The sequence below is a fragment of the Salminus brasiliensis genome, chromosome 24 (assembly GCF_030463535.1).
Source record: "Salminus brasiliensis chromosome 24, fSalBra1.hap2, whole genome shotgun sequence".
Classification (NCBI taxonomy): domain Eukaryota; kingdom Metazoa; phylum Chordata; class Actinopteri; order Characiformes; family Bryconidae; genus Salminus; species Salminus brasiliensis.
Genome location: NC_132901.1, coordinates 5,389,916 through 5,415,742, shown reverse-complemented (window position 1 = coordinate 5,415,742; position 25,827 = coordinate 5,389,916). Strand labels below are relative to the sequence as shown.

General features: G+C 41.9%; 1 protein-coding gene across 1 annotated transcript in view; it reads left to right on the top strand.

Moving 5' to 3' along the window:
- tll1 (tolloid-like 1) overlaps nt 1–25,827 on the top strand; it is a 68,937-nt gene that overhangs the window by 36,979 nt on the left and 6,131 nt on the right. Inside the window, 16 exon segments of the mRNA XM_072669549.1 lie at nt 682–762; nt 1,981–2,175; nt 2,385–2,502; nt 6,651–6,829; nt 7,604–7,709; nt 7,832–7,956; nt 11,127–11,242; nt 11,477–11,579; nt 11,729–11,845; nt 12,238–12,383; nt 14,049–14,244; nt 14,687–14,812; nt 16,070–16,230; nt 16,493–16,673; nt 20,312–20,437; nt 25,262–25,389. Of these exon segments, the coding sequence (XP_072525650.1) occupies nt 682–762; nt 1,981–2,175; nt 2,385–2,502; nt 6,651–6,829; nt 7,604–7,709; nt 7,832–7,956; nt 11,127–11,242; nt 11,477–11,579; nt 11,729–11,845; nt 12,238–12,383; nt 14,049–14,244; nt 14,687–14,812; nt 16,070–16,230; nt 16,493–16,673; nt 20,312–20,437; nt 25,262–25,389 (2,204 nt within the window).

Below are 25,827 nucleotides of genomic sequence, written 5' to 3'. Positions count from 1 at the left end.
AGGAAAAGGAAGAGAAAGCCTGGCAGTGGTCACAGTGATGGATCCATGATGAATAGAGAGAGAGAAGATGAATTAAAGATGGTAGAATGAAAGAAGTGTGAAGGATGGCACAGAGCCCACACCCGCACGGAGGAATGTCACACCTTTGCTGAGAACACCATTCATAACTAGCATGAAACATACCATTGCATAATGCTGCAACAATAATCTTTATTATATTATGTAATCATTTTTGCATTGTTATACAATACAGCATTGTACCGTAGAGTGAAACAGTACCCTGTCCCCAAAATGCTCTGAGCAAAAAAAATCTTCCTTTTTGTTGGAAATTTGCTAATGAGGCAAATATGGCGGCAAATGGGGTGGTTTGAGGTGGGAGGTCTGTACTGTAGTCGTTTTTTTGATGTATTTCAGTTAGTTTCAGTTCATACTCTAAACAAAAATGATTCTATATGGTACTGAGCAGCGGCTCTTTCAGTCTTATACAACAGTTCAACCCTTGCTGGTGCTACATACAGGACCCTTTTTTCAATAGTTCCATCTACAAGAGGTTTTCCTTTGTGTATAAATAACATTTTTACCCAGGCAAATAAATTCACGATTTATTAGCAGATTAATCTGCCACCCTTACTGTAAATTGTTGCTGTTCAATGACATGCTTTCTTTCTTTCTCTTACTCAGGTGGATTAGAAGAGCATGACTTTACTAAAAAGCGAAGCTCCTTATATATCCTGCTGGACAGAATACGACGACTGGGGTCTGGTAAGTTCATTTTTACATTTTTTTTTTTTTACATCTGAGTGTGTGTGTGTGTGTGAGAGAGTGTGTCTTTGACCTTTACCAAATGAATTCTTCTGCATATTTGCTGTGCACTTGCTTGTGGTGAGAGGTTTTGACTTTAATATCTGCTGATCCTTTAAAGCTGGTAACTAAACCGCTTGGCATTTCGGTCTGATGGCATTCATAATGCAGAAAGAGCTTCAGTAAGCACACCTGCTAACAATACAGCCAGACTAGTGTTTGCTGTGAGTTGAAAGCAATAAAACAATTGGTCCGCTGCCTGTTAAAAGTTTTCAGACACCAAGCTTTTCCTGCTTTGCAATAACTTCCTGCCTTTGCTCTCAAAACGGCCCGGATTCTTCATGGCATGGAATTCCGCAAGATGCTGGAAACATTCCTTCGGGATTCTGGTCCATGTAGACATGAATGCACCACACAATTCCTGCAGATTTGTCAGAAGTATTTTCAGGCTGTGAATCTCCTTAGGCTCACTTTATTGACATGTTCATGAAACCAGTTTGAGACGACTTTTGCTTCGTGACATGGGGCATTAGCATGCTGGAAGTGGAGTCAGGAAGTCACTTAATTGTAGGAGATGAACCACACCCCAGCTCCTCTTCCTCTGCCCTATAATGTACCCTTTACTTTTAATCACCTTCATGTTGAACAACGTATTGTACCCACCACCACCCCATCTGTTCCCTTCTTCTCAACTACTCACCCAAAAGTTAGCCGAGTTCGGCTCCCTGTTCCAGCTCCATGGGTGTGGTCCATACTAGCAAAGTAGCTGTTGCAGCCTCAGCTTTCTCTTCTTGGCTGATAGAAGTGGAACCTGACGTGGTCTTTTGCTGTGTATCCACCTCAAGGTTTGACACGCTGTGCATTCATGCATTTTCTGCTCACAACAATTGTACAGGCTTTGCCAGCTGAAACCAGTCTAGCCATTCCCAGTTAACTTCTCTCATTACCAAGGTGCTTCTGTCTTTTATTACACCAGGCCATCTGACACCAAGAATCTATATCTGCATGGTGTAATCCATTGCACTGCAGGGGAAAAAAATAATAGGAATACAAACCACACAACAACAGCAGCACTGTGAACAATGTACAATTGTCTTTGAGGCAAAAAGAATATATTAATATTTAAGTGCAGGAACTGTAGATGATTTTTTTTTTATTTCCTTCTATCTGTCTCTGCAGATTCTTGGCCCAAGAACTCCAGTAAGGAAGAGAATTTGCGGGCTGGCCCGTGGAGCGGGGCTACAGGGGGAAATGGGGTTAGAGGGAGAGGGGTTCGAGGGGGTAAATCTCGAGTCCCGCGAGCCGCCACCTCCAGAGCAGAGAGAATCTGGCCTGGGGGAGTCATCCCCTACGTCATAGGAGGCAACTTTACTGGTAAGTGCCTTGTGTATGTGTGTGTGTTAGCCTTTGCTTTTGCTGGACTTACAGGACTTGTATACACACCATGTTTTCAGTAATTTGAAAGGATAACGAAAGAAACATGGCGCTGTATAAAGGCATAGAAGCCATATATCAACAAAAATCACTGATGATAACTGTAACTTCTAATGTTAATGCTGTTCCTTTGTGTGTGTGTTCCTCAGGCAGTCAGAGGGCAATGTTTAAGCAGGCTATGAGACACTGGGAAAAACAGACGTGTGTGACGTTCATCGAGAAAACTGATGAAGAGAGCTACATCGTCTTCACCTACCGACCCTGCGGGTGAGTTGACCCAACACCACATTATGACACATTACATGCAGCCGATGTTGTTGATGGCAAAATCTGGATCATTCACTAAGCTTTGATATATTTGGTGAATGCTGGCACCTACTACAAATACAAATATGAATGGGATCCAGATTTGTAAGGGGCCTAATACTCGGCCCTGCAGTACGCCACTAGTAACTCAGAAACTCCATAGAAATAAACACATTTACACATAAACACATTCACTCTCTCACTCATTCACCTCTCATTGTTATGCGTGCATCCTGTGAAGTGTGTGTTTTTAAAACAAAGTGTGTGTGTGTGTGTCAGAGAAGACGACTTTACTACAGTCAGCTTAGCTTTCCTTCCTGCCCCGTTACCATGGTGCACAGGCCAGCCATTGTTCTGTGGAATGGCATCCTAACAAGCTGACATGGTAATGAGGGAGAGAGAAAGAGAGAGAGAGAGAGAGACCCAGCTAATGAGATATGAGAGGCTAAAACAGCAGTACTGCAGCAGTTCTCACGTACCTGTTCCTCATGTTTAATATGTGTAGTCTAATGCACACTGATATGCAGCTGAATGCAAAGATTTAAGCAACCATAGTCCAAATACATCAAAAAGGACTTTCGAATGTTCAATTACTGCTTATGTTCTCAATGTAGCATACTGGAAAACAGTAAAGCGAAGTATATTAAAATGTTATGTAATCAGTTATTAATTAAAAAACAGAAAGTTACCTGAGACTGTCAGTGATCTACAGGTAAGAGAAAGAGATATATGGAGGGACAACATTACGTAACCTTATCCATAGGCAGTCTGACCATGACTATAGTAGTCATTGGCAGGTGTCAATCAAACATAGACCTGCAGAGGCTGACACACACACTAGTACTAGACCATGTGTGTGTATAAATAAAGTTCCACTTCTGCGTCAAGCTGTAGTAAGGTGTATCCCAAAGTGTATCCCAATCATTATTCCACCAATCCAACTAGTTTGAGTCACTTTTAGTGGTAGTAGGCTTATTTTGAATGTTGCTGTATGTACGTGTGTCTGTCACACACACACTGTGTAATTCCTGATGCCGATGATAAGGCAATGTGTGTGTGTGCTGTGCTACCACTGGCCATGAAAAAAGGATTAAGGTGTTCTAATCCATGATATAAATAGTGTCCTGACTGAGGTCGAGATTACGGCTGTGTGTGTGTGTGTGTGTGTGTGTGTGTGTGTGTGTGTGTGTGTGTGTGTGTCTGAGACATGCTTAGGTGCAGACAACAAGGTTGCACTGTATCCCTCGAGTTGACTAACTTGACCTACCTCTGGGTTAGTGACTCTGGCACGTGTGTGTGTGTTGATGTGTTTGTTTGGAACTGTGTTTGCTGGAATGATTGTTGGAGGTGATGGAGTGTTGGAGATGGGGAAGTGGGGTGGTGGTCATTCAGCATTCTGACCTCACTAACGCACTAGTTGCTGAATACAATTAAATCCTCACACCAATGCTCTACAAAATCTAGTAGGAAGCCTTCTTCGCTGGACAGTGGAGACAGTTACTCCCATAAAAGCAGGATAAACTGTTTTTCAATATCCTTGATGTTATAGAAACAATGAATGAGTAAGTGTCCCAATACTTTTGTCCATTTAGTGAGCACTCACATGTAATAATATGTCAAGATATATACAGTGGATATATATCCATTATGCACATACGCAAGTACCTGTGATAATATATAGGTCACATTACAGCCGTATGTAATTATCCATTCATAATAAGAGTTTGCTAAACCTAAGACTAGTCTAGTAGACTAGTACTTACCTAGTCAGGGCATTGTTAGCCTAAAAATGTATGAAAACAAACACACACACACACACACATTCGCATACACACATATCCAGCCAGCTGGCACGTCTAGTCCTGGCCTAACTCTTCTCCTCCTGCGTCCTCCATGTCTTCACGGAGGGTCACCTTACCCTCGGACGGGGATTATGGTCACGGAGGGCAGAAAGAACTTGGGTCAGAAAGGACAGAGGAGAATTTGAAGAGAATATAGAGAGCAAAATAACATTGCATGATGCTAGAAATGTCCCAGTGACCTGCCGAGGTGTAGATATCTGACGATCTACTGAAAGTAGAACACTGCTTGAGCACATTTAAGGGGCAGGGGTAACTATCACTGTCCAATTGAGCTTTAAAAGAGGGGTTTTTCAATGTCCATTCAATATACATCACACACATTATGCATTCTTGGTGTATTATGTATTCAGCAGTGCTGTGTAAGCAGGAAAGCCTCAGCACGGCTCTGCACTACAAGTGTGTTCCTCCCTGGCCCAGTCACGGTAACATTGCTGATTATAATAATCAGCTTTGCAGGCTCGCACCACCAAACTCTAATTACAACCCCAGCAAGACCGCCAAACTGCCAGTCAGGTGCCAGATATTTTGACCTACTTATTGCAGAGTTATGAACTGATTAGCTGTGTGTTTGCACACACACACACATACATGTACACTCACATGCAGACGTATGTTCTTGTCTGCATACGCACCTAGGGTGCTGTAAAGTAAAGTGTTTGAGTGTGTAATACAGGGTAGGGTGTTTGAGTGTGTAATACAGTCTGACAGGGGGATGTCCTGAAAGCTCTGTGTTTTAAGCGATGCTCTTGCATTAGCAATGACAGTAACTGTGCCAGCTGTCGAGGACAATGAAGTCAAACCCTTTTGTGTGTATGGGTGTGTGTGTAGTATGCATGTGTGCTTTTGAATAAAGGTGGTCTGATCTTCTTAACTTGGCTATGCTTGAAACAGAAATCCTAAAATTCTTCCTTCTCTCTTTTTCTCTCGCTCTCTCATTCTCTCTCTCGTGCTTTGTCGTGTTGGCATTGGGGTCCATATAAATAAGCAGCGTAAACCGCGCCACACATGCCGTGAGCTGGTGTTCACCTCACAGGCTTTCTAGGAGCGATCACCGATCACCCAGCATCACCCTACAAATCAGCCAATCGCTCCAGTTTGCCCTCACAAGTCACCCCATATAACCCTAAATCGCCCTAAAACCCGCCACGTCACCTGAGATTACTCTACAACACCCTCATGAGCTTTCTAGGAGCTGTCACTGCATAAGTCATCACCCCAGCCAACCCTCCAACACTCTAAAATATTCTCAGCATTGATACAGCCACCACATACAGCACCCTATAAACCACCCTGGGTTGCCCCTTATTGGAATATGAATCAATACCAGTCTAAAATGCCACATATTGGCCTGCGGCTCACTTCATACTAGGGCTGGGCGATATTTAAAGACTTCAGATACTCTCCCGTACTATATACATTGTTTTTTATTCAACATCTGCTGCTCTTCATCTAATTAAACCAGTCTAATTACAATGTATGTAATGAAACCTGCAGCTGATTTATTGATATGCTTAGAAAAGCATATTGTTATCATGATATGATAAAATTTTGTCATATTGCCCAGCTCTACTTCATACTACCTCAAATAATACTTGCAATTTCCCTATAAGATACCCTGGATTACACTACTAATAATACCATATACATTTTATGAATTGTGATGCATCAGCCCAGGATTCCCTATAATATCCCAAATAACTTCACACATCACTCCAAACTACCCACCACATTCAACACCCTACAAACCACTCACCCTACAAACCAAATCACCCTATCAGCCCAAAGTACCCCACATTATCCCAAATAATCCCACAAATCAGCCACATTATCCACCTAATGCCCCACATTGGAACACAAATACCCCATGCAGCCTTCAAATCACCCCATATTACCCTAAAACACCCCACACTACCCCATCCCAATCTACAGATTATTCCACATTATCCTGCTTCACCTTTCAAATCACCCCATCAGCAAACAGCCCTCACCCTAGATTACCCTACAGCACCCACTAATACCACCTCATTCTGGGCATCTAAATGTATAGACTGTACTTTATTATCCTGGCAGAGATGACAGCGATATTTACAGTCTTACAGTAAAATGTTCATTAAGTACCGTCGCAGTAAAAGCGTCATTAAGACGTTTAGCAGGCGGGCGGTTCAACCAAAGTTCATTTGTGAAGGATTTAAAGACGGACTTTGCCCTTTAATTATTCAAAGCTTATAACCAGCTCTCAAATCACAGGTGCTGTTCCTACGTGGGTCGTCGCGGCAACGGGCCTCAGGCCATCTCCATCGGCAAAAACTGCGACAAGTTTGGCATAGTGGTTCACGAGCTGGGTCATGTGATCGGATTCTGGCACGAGCACACACGGCCCGACCGCGACGACCATGTGACCATCATCAGGGACAACATCCAGCCAGGTACTACATCGGTGTTTAGCGTTCTAAGAGGCATATCAGCAGAGACAGAGACTGTCAATGAAATTACATAATTCATGAATAAATATTACATTCATAAATTCATAAAATAGCACAATTGCAATAGCCATCAGTATTGATCCTAGCTTTCAAACCAATTATGGCATAAAAACGGATTAACAAGACAGTGTGTTTAACATAGTTTCATATTTTGCGGTCATTAGTGACAATTGCTAAGGCGAAAAAGGTGGAATGAGTTAGGAGTTAATTATATTTGTACAGCTTATTTTTCTTGTGATCTCAAGATAACTTATTTTTCCTGTGAAAACAAATGGAAGTTGTGATCTTGACTAAACAGCTTATCTTGAGATCATGAGAAAAACTAGTTTTGATGTTAAGTCTCATTCACCAATATCTTTCTTAAATTAGTTCTTGAAAAAAGTCCTAACAAAAAAATCAATATCAGATTTGTGATGTTTTTAAACTGCATAATTGTTCACAGCTCTTTTCCTATGATGGCTGTCATGGTCTTTATAAAGTGAATTAGGTTGGGCCCTAATAATAAGGCCTTGAGACTAATTAGACATTTTAAAAATTGGGGAACTCTATATACTGAGGCTGATCTCCTTTTTGATAAATAGAGGTAGAACGGACAGAGTGGAGAATAGCTGGTGGTGGGGTGCTTCAGGCATTTCATAACTCATAACTCCATCAAAGCTGTGAGTTTATTAAGCCAGTTACTCCTCTAATTAAGCATGCGTATGTGTACGATTTTAGGTCAGGAGTATAACTTCCTGAAGATGGAGCCCGGAGAGGTAAACTCACTTGGAGAACCGTATGACTTTGACAGCATCATGCATTACGCCAGAAATACTTTCTCCAGGTGAGACACACACACACACACACACACTCTCAAACACAGAGGAAAAAAAAATCACTCTCAGCATTGATACTGTAAGCGCAGCAAAGTTGAACACCCCCTCTCCCTCTCTCTGTCTCTCTCAGGGGAATGTTTCTGGACACTATCCTCCCCTCCCGTGATGAGAACGGTGTGCGACCTGCTATTGGCCAGAGAACGCGGCTCAGTAAAGGGGACATTTCACAGGCCAAAAAACTCTACAGATGCCCAGGTATCTCAGTGTGTGTGAGTGGGTGGGTAAAGTGGTGTGTGTGTGTGTGTGTGTGTGTGGGATGAGGTGTGCTTTTTCATTTCTGCCAAAGCTGCCTTTGAAACAGACAATGTGCTGAGTGAACAGGAAGGAGAGAAAGAGAGAGGGCAAGAGGGAGGATAGATGAGTAAAAGTGTGAGTGATATGTTGACTAATAGAAAGATGAGCTCACTTTGTGAGCAAAGATGAAGATCATATCAGAAGTCATATCAAAATATTATGACCACCTACCTATGGACGGCAACATCCATCTATAGCGGCATGGATTATATTAGATGAAAGGAGAAAGGAAATTGGTTCAGATGATCAGCAAACTCGAGAACCTGGCAGAGATGCCACTGCGTCCTGCATCAACACATTCAAGCTCAAGTAAAGTTTGCAGCTGAACCGCATGGTCAAAGAATCTGGAGAGAAGCTTTATGGCCAGATGAGACAGCAACGTTAGAGCAGTAAATGTGAGGCATTCACCCTCAAAAACCTGAATCAGCTGTTAAGCATGGTGGTGGTAGCATGTGATAATTTGGAGAATATTTCAGCTAGATAGCTGAACCTTGGACACAATTGGGTGTTCCAACAGAACAATGACCCAAAACATACATCAGAGGTGGTTGTGGAAATCCTGACCTCAACCCCCTGTTGAAAATACAGTATGTGGACTGTGCCTGATTCTTTCCTCCATGACAAGTAGTTAAATATTCTGCCAAAAGCTTGTGGATGGCTATCAGAACTGACTTGGCCGACTTGTTTGTGTGTGTTTGCGTGTGTGTATGTTCTGTCCATGTTCCTTCGTGATGGCTGTATTGTCTGAGGTGACAGTCATTACTCTACAAAGGGTTTTGTGTATGTAAGAGAGAAAGAGAGAGAGAGTGGGCGAGAGACAGAGAGACTAAATGAATGACGCATGGCCTAGTTCACTTACAAAGCAAAGGACTCTAATCTCTCTCTCTCTGTCAAAATCTGCTGATTAGTGTAATGACAGCTGAATGCCTAGTTGGCACTCCTGGTATCCTCACAGTCCAACTGCAGAACTCAGTGTCCTCCTGGGCAAGCTAACAATTCAGAATTATACCATGTTGATTACTTGCTCTTACTACATTTCTAACTTCCGACCTTAAAGCAGCAGTATGGAGAATAGGTGTTTGTTGCTCATAGGCTCCCCCTGCAGGTGGAGAGTAGTTCACATCAGTGAAGGCAAATCGCTTCACTGAGAGATACAGAACCATCACTGAAGTATGTGGACTGAGAAGGTAGTGTTGTATTATAGGATTTTACACAAATAGGACTGGGGTTATGCAGCGTTACACAGTACTTGCTAGCTTTTCCCTGCCCGCTTCACCTGAGTTACATGGTGCTGTTGCTAATGTGCCGAGCCTGTAGCGAGAATGATAGAGACTAGAGAGATAGAGATCATTTTGAAACAGTAAATATAAACATGCTGCTTAACGTTGTCCAAATGTTTACGGACACTCTTTTCTAACAAAGGCATTCAGCAACATTAAGTTGCACCCTAATACCAGGCATGGGCTAGAGGGGTATAAAGTCCCCGCCAGAGATGAGCTGTGGAGCAGTGAAACTGTGTTCTCTGGAATAATTGTGAATGATCCAATGCTTAAGCGATGGGTTGGGGAGTTGAGGATAAGGTGGGGTGGTAAACATCCAACATCCTGATTTTGATTAGAAACAACGAATGAACAGGTGTCTCAGTACTTTTGTCCTGCCACTGTTTTAAGAGATTTCTCGACAACTCGCTAATTGCTAAACTGCAAATTGGTGGTCTATAAGCTTTGCTCAAGCTTGTAGCTCCAGTGTGAAACAAAAGAAGCAAACCTTGGACACTAAACATGTCTTGGCTGACCATCTACATTTTGGGGTGTCAGTGATCTGTTGCTTTACGATGATTTATCTTCAGTTTAAACATGTGCACATGTGCACACTACAATTTACTCATCGCTCCCTCCCAAACCGCTGAGAGCAGCTTATCAAAAACGGAACTTTTAGTGGAGAATCGGAGGTTTTGCGGCGTGACTGCTCCTTTGTTTCACATGAAACAGACACTAAAAGCACTTCCATATGCACCCACTGTCCAATTAAGTCAGAGGGAAAGGAGGTTTCTTTTTTTTCTTAACAGGCCGGTGTTAGTGGCAAAGTTGGCCCGATCAAGAGACAGCATCTGATTCCCCGGCCAGAGAGAAAGAGCGGGTTTTGAAAGTCTCATTACACAGTAGTCCTTTGTTTTTGGCCCTCATATATGTGTGTGTGTGTTTACTGACCAAAGCAACCCAACACAAAGTATTTAGCCACATAATCAGGGAGCAGGGGGCTTGTTGGAACGGAATTGTTGGAGCTCTCATTTGCTGGAAATTCATTGGAATCGTTTTGTGATAGTGACTCACTACAATACCAGTAAAAATTTTAAACACACCTACTCAGAAGAGCTTTTTTCTATTATTGCTATAAGACTGGAGGCAAATCGATATTGCTATGTCTCAGTTGCTATGTGTGAATTGCGGAAAGATTGCAATTGAAGAGCTCGCAGAGCGATCGCCAATGCTTTTCAGGCCTCCTACAAATATCTTGCAGGTTTAATATATGGAGCTGTCTGTGACTCTACATCTGGTAGTGTTGTGACTGGAAGTCACACTGGAAGTGCAGCGACTAGCTACAGCCAATGAGAGTGCAATAGTGGACTCTCAATAGTGTAGATAATGTTTTACCAACATCAACAATCGTCATCATTTTCTCATCTATATTCTTCTCTAGTTTTTGGACTTTTTGCTGCACGCAGACAGCTAGTATCACTCCTCTCCTACAGACATCCATTTTGGACGAAACAAAAGGTCTTGTTTGTTTTTGGAGGGCAGACAAATTCTTCGCAGGGTTCCTCCTGCAGACCGATCTTGTAATTCGTGACCCAGTGTCCCTGATCAGTCATCTAAAGATTCCCGATTACAAGGCAGGAAGCTGCATGGTGTGAAGAGTACAACGGTCAACGATCAACCCTGCCTGCCTTAATGGGCTAAGCACAAGCCTTAAAATAAACATTTGTTCAATCAGGAGCACTCAGATGTGATCTGCAGATCTTCCAGCCGTGGACGGATCTAATCGTACTGTGCCTTTCTCTGTTTTCCCAGCATGTGGTGAGACACTGCAAGACTCGATGGGGAACTTTTCATCTCCTGGTTACCCAAACGGATACCCTTCGTACACGCACTGCGTCTGGAGGATCTCGGTCACACCCGGGGAGAAGGTAACACGCATCATTTTGTGCAGTTAACCTTCAGAAGTCTTTACATTATTGGTGTTTTGCTTTTATTTATTTAATTTCGTTCACAATATATGATAATACAGTTTCATATCTATGTCCATTTCCATTTGATTTCCATTCCATCATTGACAAACGTGGCAAAAGTGATTTTCTCAAGGTTTTACTTTGCATAAGCTTTGTAAAACACTTGTATTTTACACTTTGTATCTTCATCAGATCGTGCTCAACTTCACCACAATGGACCTGTATAAGAGCAGCCTGTGCTGGTACGACTACATTGAGGTGCGGGATGGATACTGGAGGAAAGCCCCTCTACTAGGTACACTCACACCCAGGGAATAATCTAAATTAAATGGAATTAATAAAAATGTTTCTGGAAAAAAAAAAACTACAAAGTTTTGTAGAGTATTATGTCTGTTAAAATGTATTTTCATGTATATGTGTGTGTGTGTGTGTGTGTGTGCACAGGCCGTTTCTGTGGTGATAAGGTTCCAGAAATGCTGATCTCCACTGAGAGTCGGATGTGGATTGAGTTTCGCAGCAGCAGTAACTGGGTGGGGAAGGGCTTTGCTGCCGTTTACGAAGGTAAGATTTGGGCCTGTAATGCGACTGTATTTCACAAAGCTGCCCTGGAAAAAATCTGAAAACTTCACTCTTAGGGCTTAAGGTAAACAACTGAAATATGTATTAACCATAAGAGGTGCCAAATGTGTTAATGCTGTAACAATTCTGCACATTAAAAACACATCATGATTTAGGACTTTTCTCAAGATCTCAAGATAATTTATAAAAAAAAATCCATGCAAGTTAGGGAGGCCTATTGTTTGTGAACACCCCTTCTAATGAATGCATTCAGCTACTTTAAGTTGCACCCATTGCTGACACACGTATGGACAGCTTGCCAGTCTAGAGGGTACTAAATATTGTGAGCTGTACTTAAACAACGTGCCCCCTGTCTTTGTCTCTCTGTCCTTTAGCAATCTGTGGAGGTGATGTCACCAAGGATTCAGGTCAGATCCAGTCTCCGAACTACCCAGACGACTACAGGCCGTCGAAAGAGTGCGTGTGGAGGATCACGGTGTCTGAGGGCTACAACGTGGGCCTCAGCTTTCAGGCCTTTGAGGTACAAACTCCTAAAGGCGCGTCAGGATCTAATCAGGGTCACTGTGTTGTGGTTAAGATGTGTTTAGAGTCTCTTTCCTTTTTTCCAGTCGTTCTTTCATCTCCCTCCATCTTTCAACTCTTTGTTTTCTCTCTGTTTTACTTTCTTTCACTTGTCTTTGGCTTAACTTTTTTTTTCACTTCCTCTCTCTCTCGTTCTGTAAATGTATGTAGCGGCACGTTCTTGTGGCTATAGTGCACACAAGGGTCACACACAGACTTGCTTTGAAAGAGGAAAAGCTTCTCCTATTCAATCAGGACTCTTTAGGTAAGAGAGAAAGAGAGCGAGAGAGAGAGACAAACAAACACAGGATGGAAAACTTACACTCTCCATTCACCTGCACACGTACTCATACGCTCATTTAGTCACTCTCCTACACACATACAACCCAAGAGGAAGACCCAGCGCTAACCCAGAGACCTTGGCATACCAGCAGACACACACACATACACGAGCGCGCGTCTGGTATGCGAGATCCTGTTTTCATTGGAATGTTCCTTAGGCTCTAACACCTAAGGTGCTGTTGGCACGATAATGCAAAGAACACATGATATGTTTGTGTTTCTGCCTGTGCCTTCTGGGGGTGCTGATTGAGTGTGTTTAAGTGTGTATGTGCATATGTGACAAAGGATATTGTACATGAGACTTTTTCATGTGGAAGTTTAGTTATGCTCTTCAAAAGCCTGAAGTCAGTCTTTTCAATCATGTCAAATGTATTTTACTGCAGATAAAAGAGCTTTTAAATCGTTTGCAGGAAGCTGTAAACAATGACTAATGACATACTCAAATTCCAGATGTGTCCAGAATGATGAAAGGAGATGTAGGTGACTCTAAAATGACAGAGAAAGCTTTAGGACATTGACAAAATTGCCTTCTAGTTCAGTCTATTTTCCAGACATCATTATTTGATGACATGCTGCACACCATCACTGCTACATTCACTACACTATCTTGTCTAGTTCATAATGTGATATAATACACTCCTGTTCAAGAGTTTCAAATGTTTTTATTATTCATATATATTTTACATTGTTTATAGCATTTAATAACCTTTAAACTTAACTGTTTTTACACCAAAGGAGCATTTCTAGATTTTAGAAAATCCAGCTCAAGACCAGCTTTTGCTGGTAGCTGGTTTAGATGGTCTGAGCTAATCTTTCAGGGTCAAGGTGGTTGTAAAGCTGGTCATCCTGCCGGCCACCATAGTGCATATTGCATTTGATTTAGGCCATGCTTGGTGATGCTGGTCATACTGGTCAACCAGCAGGGTTAAACTTGGCCATACTATTTATATATCTAGTCAGGTTGGTCATGCTTGTAGATGAACTAAACCCAAACATACAAACATACCCTATGCTGGTCAAGAGCTAAACTTATTATCTATTATAGATTTCCTATTATAGATTTATAGATTATATATTATAAATGTATAGGTACCTTAAAAAGTAGGCATTTACTTATGGCTGATGTGTTCAAAGTCTTATTGGTGTAAAAAGTACTTTTATTGCTTTTATTTGAGTGGCTGGAGAATCGAACCCTAGTCTACGAAAGGAACGATGGTGTTGTTATCCACTACGCTACACCAACCATGTTAAGTTGTGCATGTATATATGTCTGTGTGTTCAGATCGAGAGGCATGACAGCTGTGCTTATGACTATCTGGAAGTGCGTGATGGCCTGTCTGAAAGCAGCCCTCTAATTGGCCGATTCTGCGGCTATGACAAACCCGAGGACATTCGCTCCACCTCCAACACACTGTGGATGAAATTCGTCTCAGATGGAACTGTCAATAAAGCCGGCTTTGCTGCTAACTTCTTTAAAGGTACACACACACACAAACTGAGAAGCAATCTAGGGCAGAAAACTGAGGCTTTCCTTTTGGATTTTGCCCTATCTATAGTTTTTCTATAGTATCTATCTATAGTATATAGTATATAGTATCTATCTATACCTATCTATAGTATTTCACTTTATGGGTTTATCAGAACTAACAGAAAATCTGAAAAAGAGCCAACCGCAAATCACTTTGCAAGTGGTAATTCTCAGGGCCCAAGCACTCAGGGGTTAATAAGGTTAGCGGTTTTGTTATTTTACACTGTTTTATTATTGTAATGTAGGATCTGAATGAATGGAGGTCAAGAGTGTTAAAGAAGCCACAAGAATGACTGAAAGCACACCGCCTCCGAAAACAGTAGCAGAGATAGTAATCAGCAGTCTACAGATTCTTAACCCATGGCTGTGTGTGTGTGTGCGTGCATTTTCAGAGGAGGACGAGTGTGTGAAGCCAGATAATGGAGGCTGTGAGCAGAGGTGTGTGAACACGTTGGGAAGCTTCAAGTGCGCGTGTGACCCTGGATACGAACTGGCCCCGGACAAAAAAAGTTGTGAAGGTATACGAGATGTGTGTGTGCGAGTGTTGCTTGTGTGTGTAAGCAGGTGTTTCCGCCTGCCTGGTCCAAACATGCTCACCGGAAGCTTCAACCAACCTAAATGTTGGAAGAAAGCATCCGCAGTCAACAGGAAAACAACAGGAACAAATAGTGTGCATACTGAAGTATTTACAGAAGCACACACACACACACACACACACTGTCACTCATAACAAAACACACACACACACATACCCATGGCCAAAACGACAAGATAACCATATTCATTATTTGTGCTGGATACAGATGGTATTTGGCCTCTGCCTTGGCCACTGCACCCAGCAGTGCAGTGAACACACACTAGTGATCAAACACACGCAGTTACAGCAAGCACGTGTCGATATATCGATATATCAAAGTATTGTGATATTTTGTATAGCACTACTGTATCGATTCTCAAATACACAGTATAGATCATTAACGAATAGTTTACATGTAAATATTCGTGTCAGATCCACTGTTCTGATTGGATTTACTTAGATTTTAATTAGATTTACCATAATATCGCCAGGTACGGGACCAACCACCCACACCAACTACTCATACTAATGCTACTAAACTCATACAAGGGCATGGGTAGTTCTCACTACCATACACACACACATCATTTACACATATGAACTTATCAGAAAATATCTGGAGAATCGGGTCCGGAGTTGCCCCTTAACACATGTAGTGTATTGCCGGAGAGTTTCCATGTCAGACACGTTCTCACTACAGGAAATGTTCCACATGGTTTAGGCAAAGGGCGGCGTCTGTAGCGCGTGCAGGAGGCACAGCATGACCCACTGTGATGTCTCTGGAAAACTGCCCTGCTCTATTCACACAAGGGTTCCCTATTCTCACTCGGAGCTGGCAGGACAACGTTCGAGTAATGTCCGGTACAACTGATCTTGACGTTTGCGCTCACACACGCAGCTCCTCCGGGTTATGTCCGGAAAAAAATGGGACACGAAAAATGGGCTACAGAAACATGGATATGCGTCACCAGTCCTTCACACTCACAATCCACCATACAGCTTGTGGATGGTTTGCCTCTAATTAATGCATTACAGGCCGAGTCAGTGTGGTGCCGCTGAAACAACACAGAAACCATCAAAGATTTAAAGTGTGTTTGTTTTTATGTAGAGGCTTTAAAACTTAACTAAATTAAACTGTTATGTAATGCAAGACAGATGCCCTGATCTCTCTCTCTCCCTCCCTCTCTGCCTTTTTCAGCTGCGTGTGGAGGTTTATTGTCTAAGCTGAACGGGACGATCACTACCCCAGGCTGGCCTAAAGAATACCCTCCTAATAAAAACTGTGTGTGGCAGGTGGTCGCCCCCACACAGTACCGCATATCCATGCAGTTTGAAGCCTTCGAGCTGGAGGGGAACGAGGTAGGAAGAGTGTGTGTGCACATACACTGTACGCCCAAATGTTTGTGGACACCCCTTCTAATGAATGCATTCAGCTATTGGCAGTACTTCTCTAGAGGCACATCTGTGTCAGCAATACTCAAAGTAGCCGGATGCATTTATTAGAAGGGGTGTCCATAAACATTTGGACATATAGTGTGTATGGGAGTCCTATAATTAGTGCATAGAACAAGTGTGCGTATGTATTATAACAAATAGCCGGTTGCGTGTGTTGTGCGTGTAGGTGTGCAAGTATGACTTTGTAGAAGTGCGGAGCGGCTTGTCGTCGGACTCTAAGCTTCATGGGAAATACTGTGGCACAGAGGTGCCCGAAGTCATCACTTCCCAGTACAACAACATGCGCATCGAGTTCAAGTCCGATAACACCGTCTCCAAGAAAGGCTTCAAAGCTCACTTCTTTTCCGGTAAGACCAACTGTGTCCACAAACCCAGAACTGACCAAAGCATGACACCGTGAAAGTTCACACCCTCTCTTAGCGCTAATGGAGAATCAGCATAGCTGCGGAAAACAAACCGTCTCCTGACCGAGGAGAGGGCGCCCCTTTTTTTGATTTCCAGCAGGAGATTTAGGGACCTGATAGAACCTCTGAAAGCTTTTGATCTTGTGTTTTTTTTTATTTCTGCCCGAGATTGGTTGCATAAATGTTTTTCGGTGTGGATTTCAAAAGGTTTTTCAAATATTTTCACCACTTATGCTGTTTTGCTAACCCTGTCCTTTCTCACAGGGCTGTGTCCTGAGAAGCTTGTTGTACTGGAGAGATTTTTCTTTTACTAAACAAGGCCCAGATTTAAACATTCTCACACTCTAGCCATCTTCAAATATATTGATAATGTGTGTGGATGCATGTGTTGGTCATGTATGCGAGTCGCTTATTTTGGTTCTACGTCATATGAGAATGATGGAAGCCATATAAGAATACATTCTTTTTTGTGTTGACACAAACTAGTTTATGCACCAGTTGTCAAAAAATGATTCAACATCATATTCAAGTCATAAATACACTATAGGGACAAAAGTATTGGGACACACCTCTCACACGACTGAAATTCAGGTCTTTTATTCAGTCCCATTGACAAAGATGTATAACACCAAGCCTAAACTTTGCCATGCAGTCGGCCTTTACACACATTAGTGAAATTAGTGATGGGTCGTTCTAATAAGCTTACTGAATTCCAGTGTGGTTCTGTAATAGGATACCAGCTGGTGAAATTCCACCATCAGATATTCCACCATCAACTGTGAGTGGTATTATTGTAAAGTGGAAGCGTTTAACCACAGCAACAGACCACGTAAAGTTACAGAGCGGGATCTCCAATGCTCAATAACTGCAGAGTTCCAGTCCTGCTGTTAGAGCTGCAAAGAAAGGACCAATTCCATATCAATGCCTATGGATTTAGAATGGGATGTCATAAAAGCTCCTGTAGGTGTAAACGTGTAGGTGTCCCAATACTTTTGTCCATATAGTCTATCTCTTTTTCTTATGAGCACAAATGTGCTATGAAAGCTAAAGGTTTAAGCTTTTGAGCCATAGAATTAGCTCATGCTTCCAAGGCTTGTACAGTGTGTCTGAAGATGTTATATTGGGGGCGTTCTCTTCCACAGATAAGCCCGCCTCCTGCGCAGAGCAACTCTTTATCTTTTTGTCCTGCCAGGACCTAGCTCCACCTCCCTCTGTCCATACGATTGGCCACCTGGCCGCTTCTGGGCGTGTCAAAGGTATGGCCGCCTCACCCCTGATTGGTTGTGGGGAACGGTTTGGCCCTTGTGTCCACTGTGCCTTTTACAGACTGTGTGGAAAACATGGGCTGTGGCAACAAATGTGTCGTCCTTTCAGCATTTGTTGATCTAACAACAGATTCAATCGAAAAGAGACACTCAACACATCTTTTTTTTTTCTTTCTTGGGGATTTGTGATCTTTCGGACTAATTGATGGTGTTTGGAATCTTGACTTTAATCCCATGGCTTTCCTCTCACTAACAGATAGTATCTTGTAACTTCTTAAAGACACGTTTAGTTCAATTCAAAACTATTTATAGAGGCTTACTGTGAATGATATACATAAACCTAACAAGTCCTGAGTGCTTTGTAATGCAGGGGTAGGGAACACTCCTGTTCCCAAAAGGTATTTTGGGTTTACCAAATTATACACGCAGATGCTGAACGAATAGACGCTTCAGAGTTCTAAACAGCAATCATGGGATTGCTGTTAGTCCTTTTAGAGATGTTCTTTTTTAGGGAAATAATATTGAAAACGGTGTGATTTAGATTGGGAAATGACACTTAAAGCAATAAACAGGCTTTTGGTCTAAAAATGTGAGCTTTAGGTTTGAGTTTGAATGAAGTATTAGTATTTAGTGGATCTATTTAATAATAAAGCACTAAAACATGAAAATCAATGTCCTAGTGATAGACATGGAGATATTGTGGAGGTAAGATGCAAAACAAATTGGATCTACACCTAAACCAGTTGCTTTATGCAATAAAGAACAGAGGTGTACAGAAACCCTGCCGAAGAATGAAGGCAAGAGAAAAAAGAGGGAGGTTACAGAGACTAAGGCATGGGATATTCGTCAAAGTGGAAGTCTCACTGAATGGATGAGCTGAGTGAATGTGAAAAGCAGCTCAGTCATTGTCGTGAGGCTCCCAGTGTTAGATCTCTGTTGGCCCTGTACCAGCAAGTTTGGGGAGGTCCCAACACAGGCCTCCCACATACTTCTAATCCCCGTGTACGTGTGTGTGAGTGTGGCCAGAAGTTTGAAAGCCAGCGGAGCATTCAGACACGTTTGATAATGCTTGATTAGTCATGGCGAAATATCAAGAGCAACGTGCAAGGCTTGCGTCTTAGGAAAACACGGCAGAAGCAATTGATCTCTTTGTTTTGAATCATTTCTGACTGAGTAAAAGTAATCTGATGACAGGAGATTACGGTCGTAATCCAGCACTAATAAATCAAAGCAAATGAGGTCCACGTTTGTGCAGTTATCTAATCAGCCAATTATGTGGCAGCAGTGCAATGCAGAAAACCATGGATACGGAACAGCAGCTTCTGGTAATGTTCACATCAATCCTCAGAAAGGGGGAAAAATGTGATCTCAGATTTCATTTTGTGTGATTGTTGGTGACAGACTAGAACCGCTGATCTCTTTTTTGCACAACAGTCTCTAGAGTTAACTAGACCTAACTCAGAATGCTTTAATAAAGGAAAACACACCCAGTAAGTAAGGTAAGGTCTGCAGACAGAAATGCTGTTTTTCTGAGATTGGCCAGACTCAGCTCAGAGAACCACTTGCTTCAATTGTACTAGGCAGATAAGCACCATCTTATAAGATAAGGAACATGCTACACCTTGATTTGGATGGGCTACAACAGCAGTAGACCACTTCAGGTTCCACTTCTGTCAGCCAAGAACAGAAAGCTGAGGCTGCAGTGCGCACAGGCTCATCACAAATAGAGCCTGGATAAAGACTGGAAAAAGTATTAGTCCCTTATAGTCAGTTACAGCTGACTGGGGCAGCTCTAGCAGGGCAGAATGTTGTCAAGCTGACTGGTTGGAAACAAGCACCTATGACCTTTGGTTATGGAGACTGCATGGCTGTGTTTTTGATTTTATGCCCATAGTAGCAATAAGTGTGACTGTAATAGCTACTAAGAACTTCTAACTTCTTCCATTAATCCTTTGGTATGGTGGCTGGGTACCTTCTTATTTCATGTCTTCTTCTCTTAAAACAAGGGAATCCACTTCACCTCCTCATTCTTTCAAAGAATTTACCATTCAGTTGTCTTACAGGTCAGATGAAGGATGCTTTGTATATCTGTGTGTACCCCTCCCTATAGTTCTTTCTGTATTCGCTGGGCCAGAATTAACCTCATTTTGCCGAAAAGGTGAAATGAATGTCCAAAGGCTTAGCATAGAGGTTTTTGGACGAACTGGACACACATTCACACTGGGCTTTGCTTTACTTATGTTTTTAAGTAATTTGTCTCCATTTCTCACTCCATTTGACTGACCATGGTGTGTATCTCTTTGTTGTGTGTGTTAGACAAGGACGAGTGTTCTAAGGATAACGGTGGATGCCAGCACGAGTGTATCAACACCATTGGCAGCTACGTGTGTCAGTGTCGCAATGGCTTCGTTCTACACGAGAACAAACATGACTGCAAAGAAGGTACATACACACATACACACGTACATGGACATACACTGAGTTTAGCCTTTAATCTCTTCTCCCATTATGTGATGTGAAACGAAAGAGCTTTAAGTACTAAATAAATATAGTTTGAAACATACAAGCTATATACAGAAACTAGGCTGGTTTCACAACAACCTGTATGTTAAGATACGTCTACCTATTCAGCCTACCACAGTTTAGCCCCACCCCTTTTTTTATGTCCACAGTAAAACAAAAACAGGCTGAAGTAAATTTCATGGGAACTGCTGCTCTGCAAGTTTTTAATGCGAGCGTGGTCTGGGAAGTTCAGAGCAAAATGTCTCTCATGTGGAGAGAGTGTGTGTATGTGTGGTATTTGTGTGTGTGTGTGTGTGTGTGTGTGTGTGTGTGTGTATCTTTATAAAGGAAAGCAGACAGACCTGAAAGAGGAGGATAGAGATATTATCCTTTTAACTCGAGAGTCTGGGATAAGAAGTTAAGCCAGCAACATCCTGGCATACACACACACACACACACACACACACATATGCATACACATGCACACCACATACATGCACACATAGATACACACAAACCTCAGTGTCTCTTCAAGCGTAGTTAACTTACTCTGATTTTAAACAGCTGCACTTTTATGAATCTTCAAAGGCCCAGTCCTGCTTCTGTTTTTCTTGGTGTGTGAGCATGTGTGCATGGACTAGGTCTTTTCTGCAAATCTCAGCTCTATTCTTTCCTAAACACCAGAGCAAATGAATGTTTCTCATAATGGTGAAAAGTTTTTTTGACAAATGTAAACAGTGAAAAACAATTGTATATTTACTGACCCTGCTCTAACTAATCATTTTGGTTTCCACTTTAATTTCAAGTGGATTACACTGGTGCTTTCTAAGACTAAAATATAGACATAATCATAACCTAAGGCTCAGTAATAGCGCTCAGTGCTTGGACCCCAAACTTCTGACTGCATCATTCTGTGCAAACAGTCGAGATCCAAACTTTGTACTCGGGAACGAAGTTTCTTTCACAACCAATATGCTTTCAGAGTCAGAAATCACCCTTGAACTTGCATCTTTGTATCGTAATGCTAATTAAACACTCATTAATCATACAGGATTGGCCCAGCTACACAGCAATTCCACATCCTTTAGTAAACTGCACTGCCCATTAACAAAGGCAATGTGCGTACTGTACAACTACAACTTGCTATTGTGCCTGCCGGACCTGGGCTAAAATAAGAAATATTCCCTAATGAGGGTTTTAGTTGGAAGCCTGATTGAAATGGATTATTTGAAGAAGAAAAGCCAAGTGAAATGTAGAACAGAGAGCAAGAGAGAAGCTTTCTGGAGCAACACAAATGCCTATGGCCTGATGATGGCCTGATCCACAGAGCATCACTTATATGGAGTCGAACGACGTACACACAGAATTGCATACATGCATGAGCTAAGTATATGCACTCGCATTTAGACGTAGACGTTTAACTCGTGTTGAAGCCTGCAGGCAGAATGAAAGCAGCCAGGTTCAAACCGTCTTTTGTTCCTGCTGCTATAAATACATTTAACAGCTGATCTAAACGAGTTTTGGAACTTTAGTTGCTCGGCTGTACTTCTGTGATCAAAGGCGTCTTGTTACTTTTTTGGTCATTTTGGTTGTACTTGGTGTGCGTGTGGGGGACGTGGTGGGTGCAGGGATTTATTTTTAGTATTGTTTTGTTTGTGCCAATGTTCTGCAACATCGACCAAGCGAATGTCCTACATGGATGATAAAGTGGAACTCGGCTTGACATAAAAGTTTACCTTAAAATAACAGCTTCAGAGTCATTGTCATGCTCCACTGACTGTAGTAGGGAGAAAAACCTCTCCAGTGTTGCTACTCTGGGCTCGGCACAACACTAACTGCACTATGCAGCTGTGGTGATCTCTCAGCTTGTCCAGAAATGCCTGTGTAAAGCGTGTCCTTTTGATTTTCAATTCAGTGAGATTTAATAATACCACTTTCTATTTTCTGTGTCAGCTGACACTAACTCTGATTTAATGGTCCTTTTATTTCTATGAGCTATTTTGAATTGAATTGAATCGAATTGAAGTAAAGAAAAACTTGTTTTAAACGTAAAAGAAAAGAAAACGTAAAGAAATTCAATGTTTTGCCAAACTCTTCTTTTAAAATGATCATCTAAAATAGACCATCACCCTCCAAACTATCTAAACACTCACAGGAAGAAACACACAGATAACAACATCCCCACATGCAGTGTTGTGAGTGTAATCTGATTCAGACTAGATTTGTTAAAGGGATCAGATTCATTCTTGTATCCCCCTTTGATATCCGACCCAGCATTTTCTGCTGATATCAGCCTGAAATTCATACCTATCCATACTGATATGCCATTCCTAGGTTTATGCTTATGGAGACGATGGACTATGAACTGTGGAAATGAATCAAGTAAATTCAATATTTACTGTCTTCAATGCACACACACACACACATACACACATACAGCAGCAGTGCCTCCAACCTCTGTGTTCAGTGTGGTGGAAGTGTGAGAGCCATAGGCAGTGACTCTATAATACACCTCCTGAGTGTACTGACCTCAGGGTGGAAATACCTTTGTGCTCTAATGGACACTGACCTAAATTTGGGAGAGATGAATAGGCTTAACCAGATTTACAACATTTGTCTTTGTGTGTGTGTGTGTGTGTGTGTATGAGTGCACTGGGCATGTGTGGTGCTAAGCATTATAATGCAGCAGAAGTGTTAAATGCTGTAGCAACAGCTCCATTAATAATGCAGAAGCAAATTAAATATGTTTTAAATGATAATGTTTTAGGAAAGGATCATTGTTAGCAACCAGAATTACCAACAGATATTTAGTTTAGATGCAGATTACAGATGTTTTTGGACTATTGTAACCGCAGTTAGAGCTGAGCCTCCGTCTTTAAATGAAATTGTAAATGGCAATTATCGGGGACCAAGCACTGTGCACCACTATGCAGCCAGTAGAGCACCAATGATGGGCAATGTTTTAGACATAATTTAGGTCATAATATTAAAAACAATAGTAATTATTAATCAACTAAAATCACAATATTTATTTTTTCCAGCATCTCATCAGAAAAAATCTAAATCTAGATAACTAGGGCTAATTATGATCCCCACAAAATCCATATTGTGACATAAAGTGATATAACACAACAATAATAAATATCATAATGTTTTCCAGCTCTTATTAGAAATATAATGAACGCTTCAGACAATTTTATTGTTACACTGATGAAACACATGAATCATCAGTACAGGGCCTGGGTAATCAACTACTTTGGGGTAGATTTGAATGAATTTAATCTAATTATGTATAACGTTGCTATCAGATCTAAATGTCAGAACTTTACAAGAGAAGGAAACAAACATAACTTTCAATGAAAATGATCATTTTGGAGCATTTCTATTGGTCCATTTATCATAAGATTTTCAAATCGTCAGAGCAACGAATGACCAGATGTTAAGGAAGATAGGGTTAACAGTGAAGGTCAGTACTTCACATAAATACATGCACAAATACACACACTCACTTTTCCGTCTTCAGAGTTTTAATGAAAATGTTTGTCTAGCCCACGTCCTTTGAGTCACAGCAGGTTCCTTGTCAGTGTAGCCTTGAGTGTAATGAAGCAAACAGACAGACCCACACACACACACACACACACACACACACACAGAAACACACACTACAAATGTATGATCTGACTGGTGACTAATGTCTTTTTAAACTACAGGGTGGGGTGGCCTCCTTTTAATGTGGAGGTCTCGTACTATTTTTGTTTTAAGACATATGGTTGAGAGCTTCTCCTCAACTTTCCTGAGGGAGAAACTCAGATCTCTCGAGGTGCTGAGAATGGACAGAATCGGCCTTAAACCTTGTGTATACACGCTGAATTGAATGTTGAAAAAACACAGCAAAAATGAAACGAAACTACACACACCCCCAGAGTCACACAAATACTGCCTCTTTCACTCTTTCACAAACACAGATGTGGTTTTGATTGGAGGTGTAAAATCCTTACTTTCCACAGAACGTCAAATGAAACAGAATTACATGGCTCTTCTTGTGATTGCTGGTGACTACTCTGACTTCTGAGGGTTAAAGCCTCTAGTTCTAAAGAACGGGGAAGTACGCTGTTCTCTTAAAGGTGCATCTCAGGTGACTGCATTGGCTCAGGGAACCTGAAGAAAGGCTAAGCAGCCTGAGACTAGAGCAGCGCTTGGACGTGGGCCAGAGTTCTTACAGTAATCCCTCAGTAGAAGAGCGTATTTCACCTGCAGTCAGCGCAGACCTCTGCAGGGTTCGATACTGACTGAGGCTGGTCATGACAATATTTACAGGGTCTTCTGATGCTTGCATTACATTTCTCTACTGTCATGCAGAATAGCTGTAGATAAATATATGTGTTCTAAGCAGAAAAGGTGAAAAATCAGAAGTGCAGACCTGGTGAATCTGGGAAAGTCACAGCAATGTGAAGGCTGCACAATCCTGATCTTGGAGATCTACTATCCTAGAAAGTTCAGATCCAGCACACCTGGCTCTAATATTCAAAAGCCCCTGAAGGCCTATGTTACCTGGATCAGGTGGGTTAGATTAGGGCTGAAGCTAAACTTTGCAGGCTGGCAGATCTCCAAGACCTAGATTGGGCATCTCGGCTATAGCTCATTTGGACCTTTGGAAACTTTTCACTTATTTCCAGTCGGATTATTCATTTGACTTTTGCTTCTCTTTGTCTCTCCTCCCTGCTCCCATCCTCCTTCATTGTCCCTTATCCCTATGGCCTGTAGCGGAGTGTGAGCACACAATCCACAGCCCCAGCGGCACCATCAGCAGCCCCAACTGGCCCGACAAATATCCCAGCAGGAAGGAATGTACCTGGGACATCACAGCTACGCCAGGCCACCGCGTCAAAATCGTAAGTGACCATTAGCAGGAGTAACGCGGTAAGCTCACGATAAGCTCATGTGCCACTGCTACTATGTACATATGTACTGATGCAGTTATTTAGTAGCTTTTTGATTTAGATTGACTTTAGTAGTAGTCAATAATGTCTTTTAATGGCACCTTGAGGACATCTGAAGGTGCTCTGCTAGAACTAAACAAAGAATTGGAACTGGACTGGGCACAAAATAGCCGATACAAGGTCCACTGATTGGATCGGGACATCTCTAAGGCTATGTTCACATGGCCAGTCCAAATCTGGCAAATTTGATCACTTACAAATACCAGTGCGGACGGTCATCTTAACAGATCTGATTTGAAAACAAATCTGATTTGCCTGCAGTCTAAACATAGCCTAAATGCCAGTGCTTCTTTATGGAGATGATGCATGCTGTGTGTGCAGCACTGAACA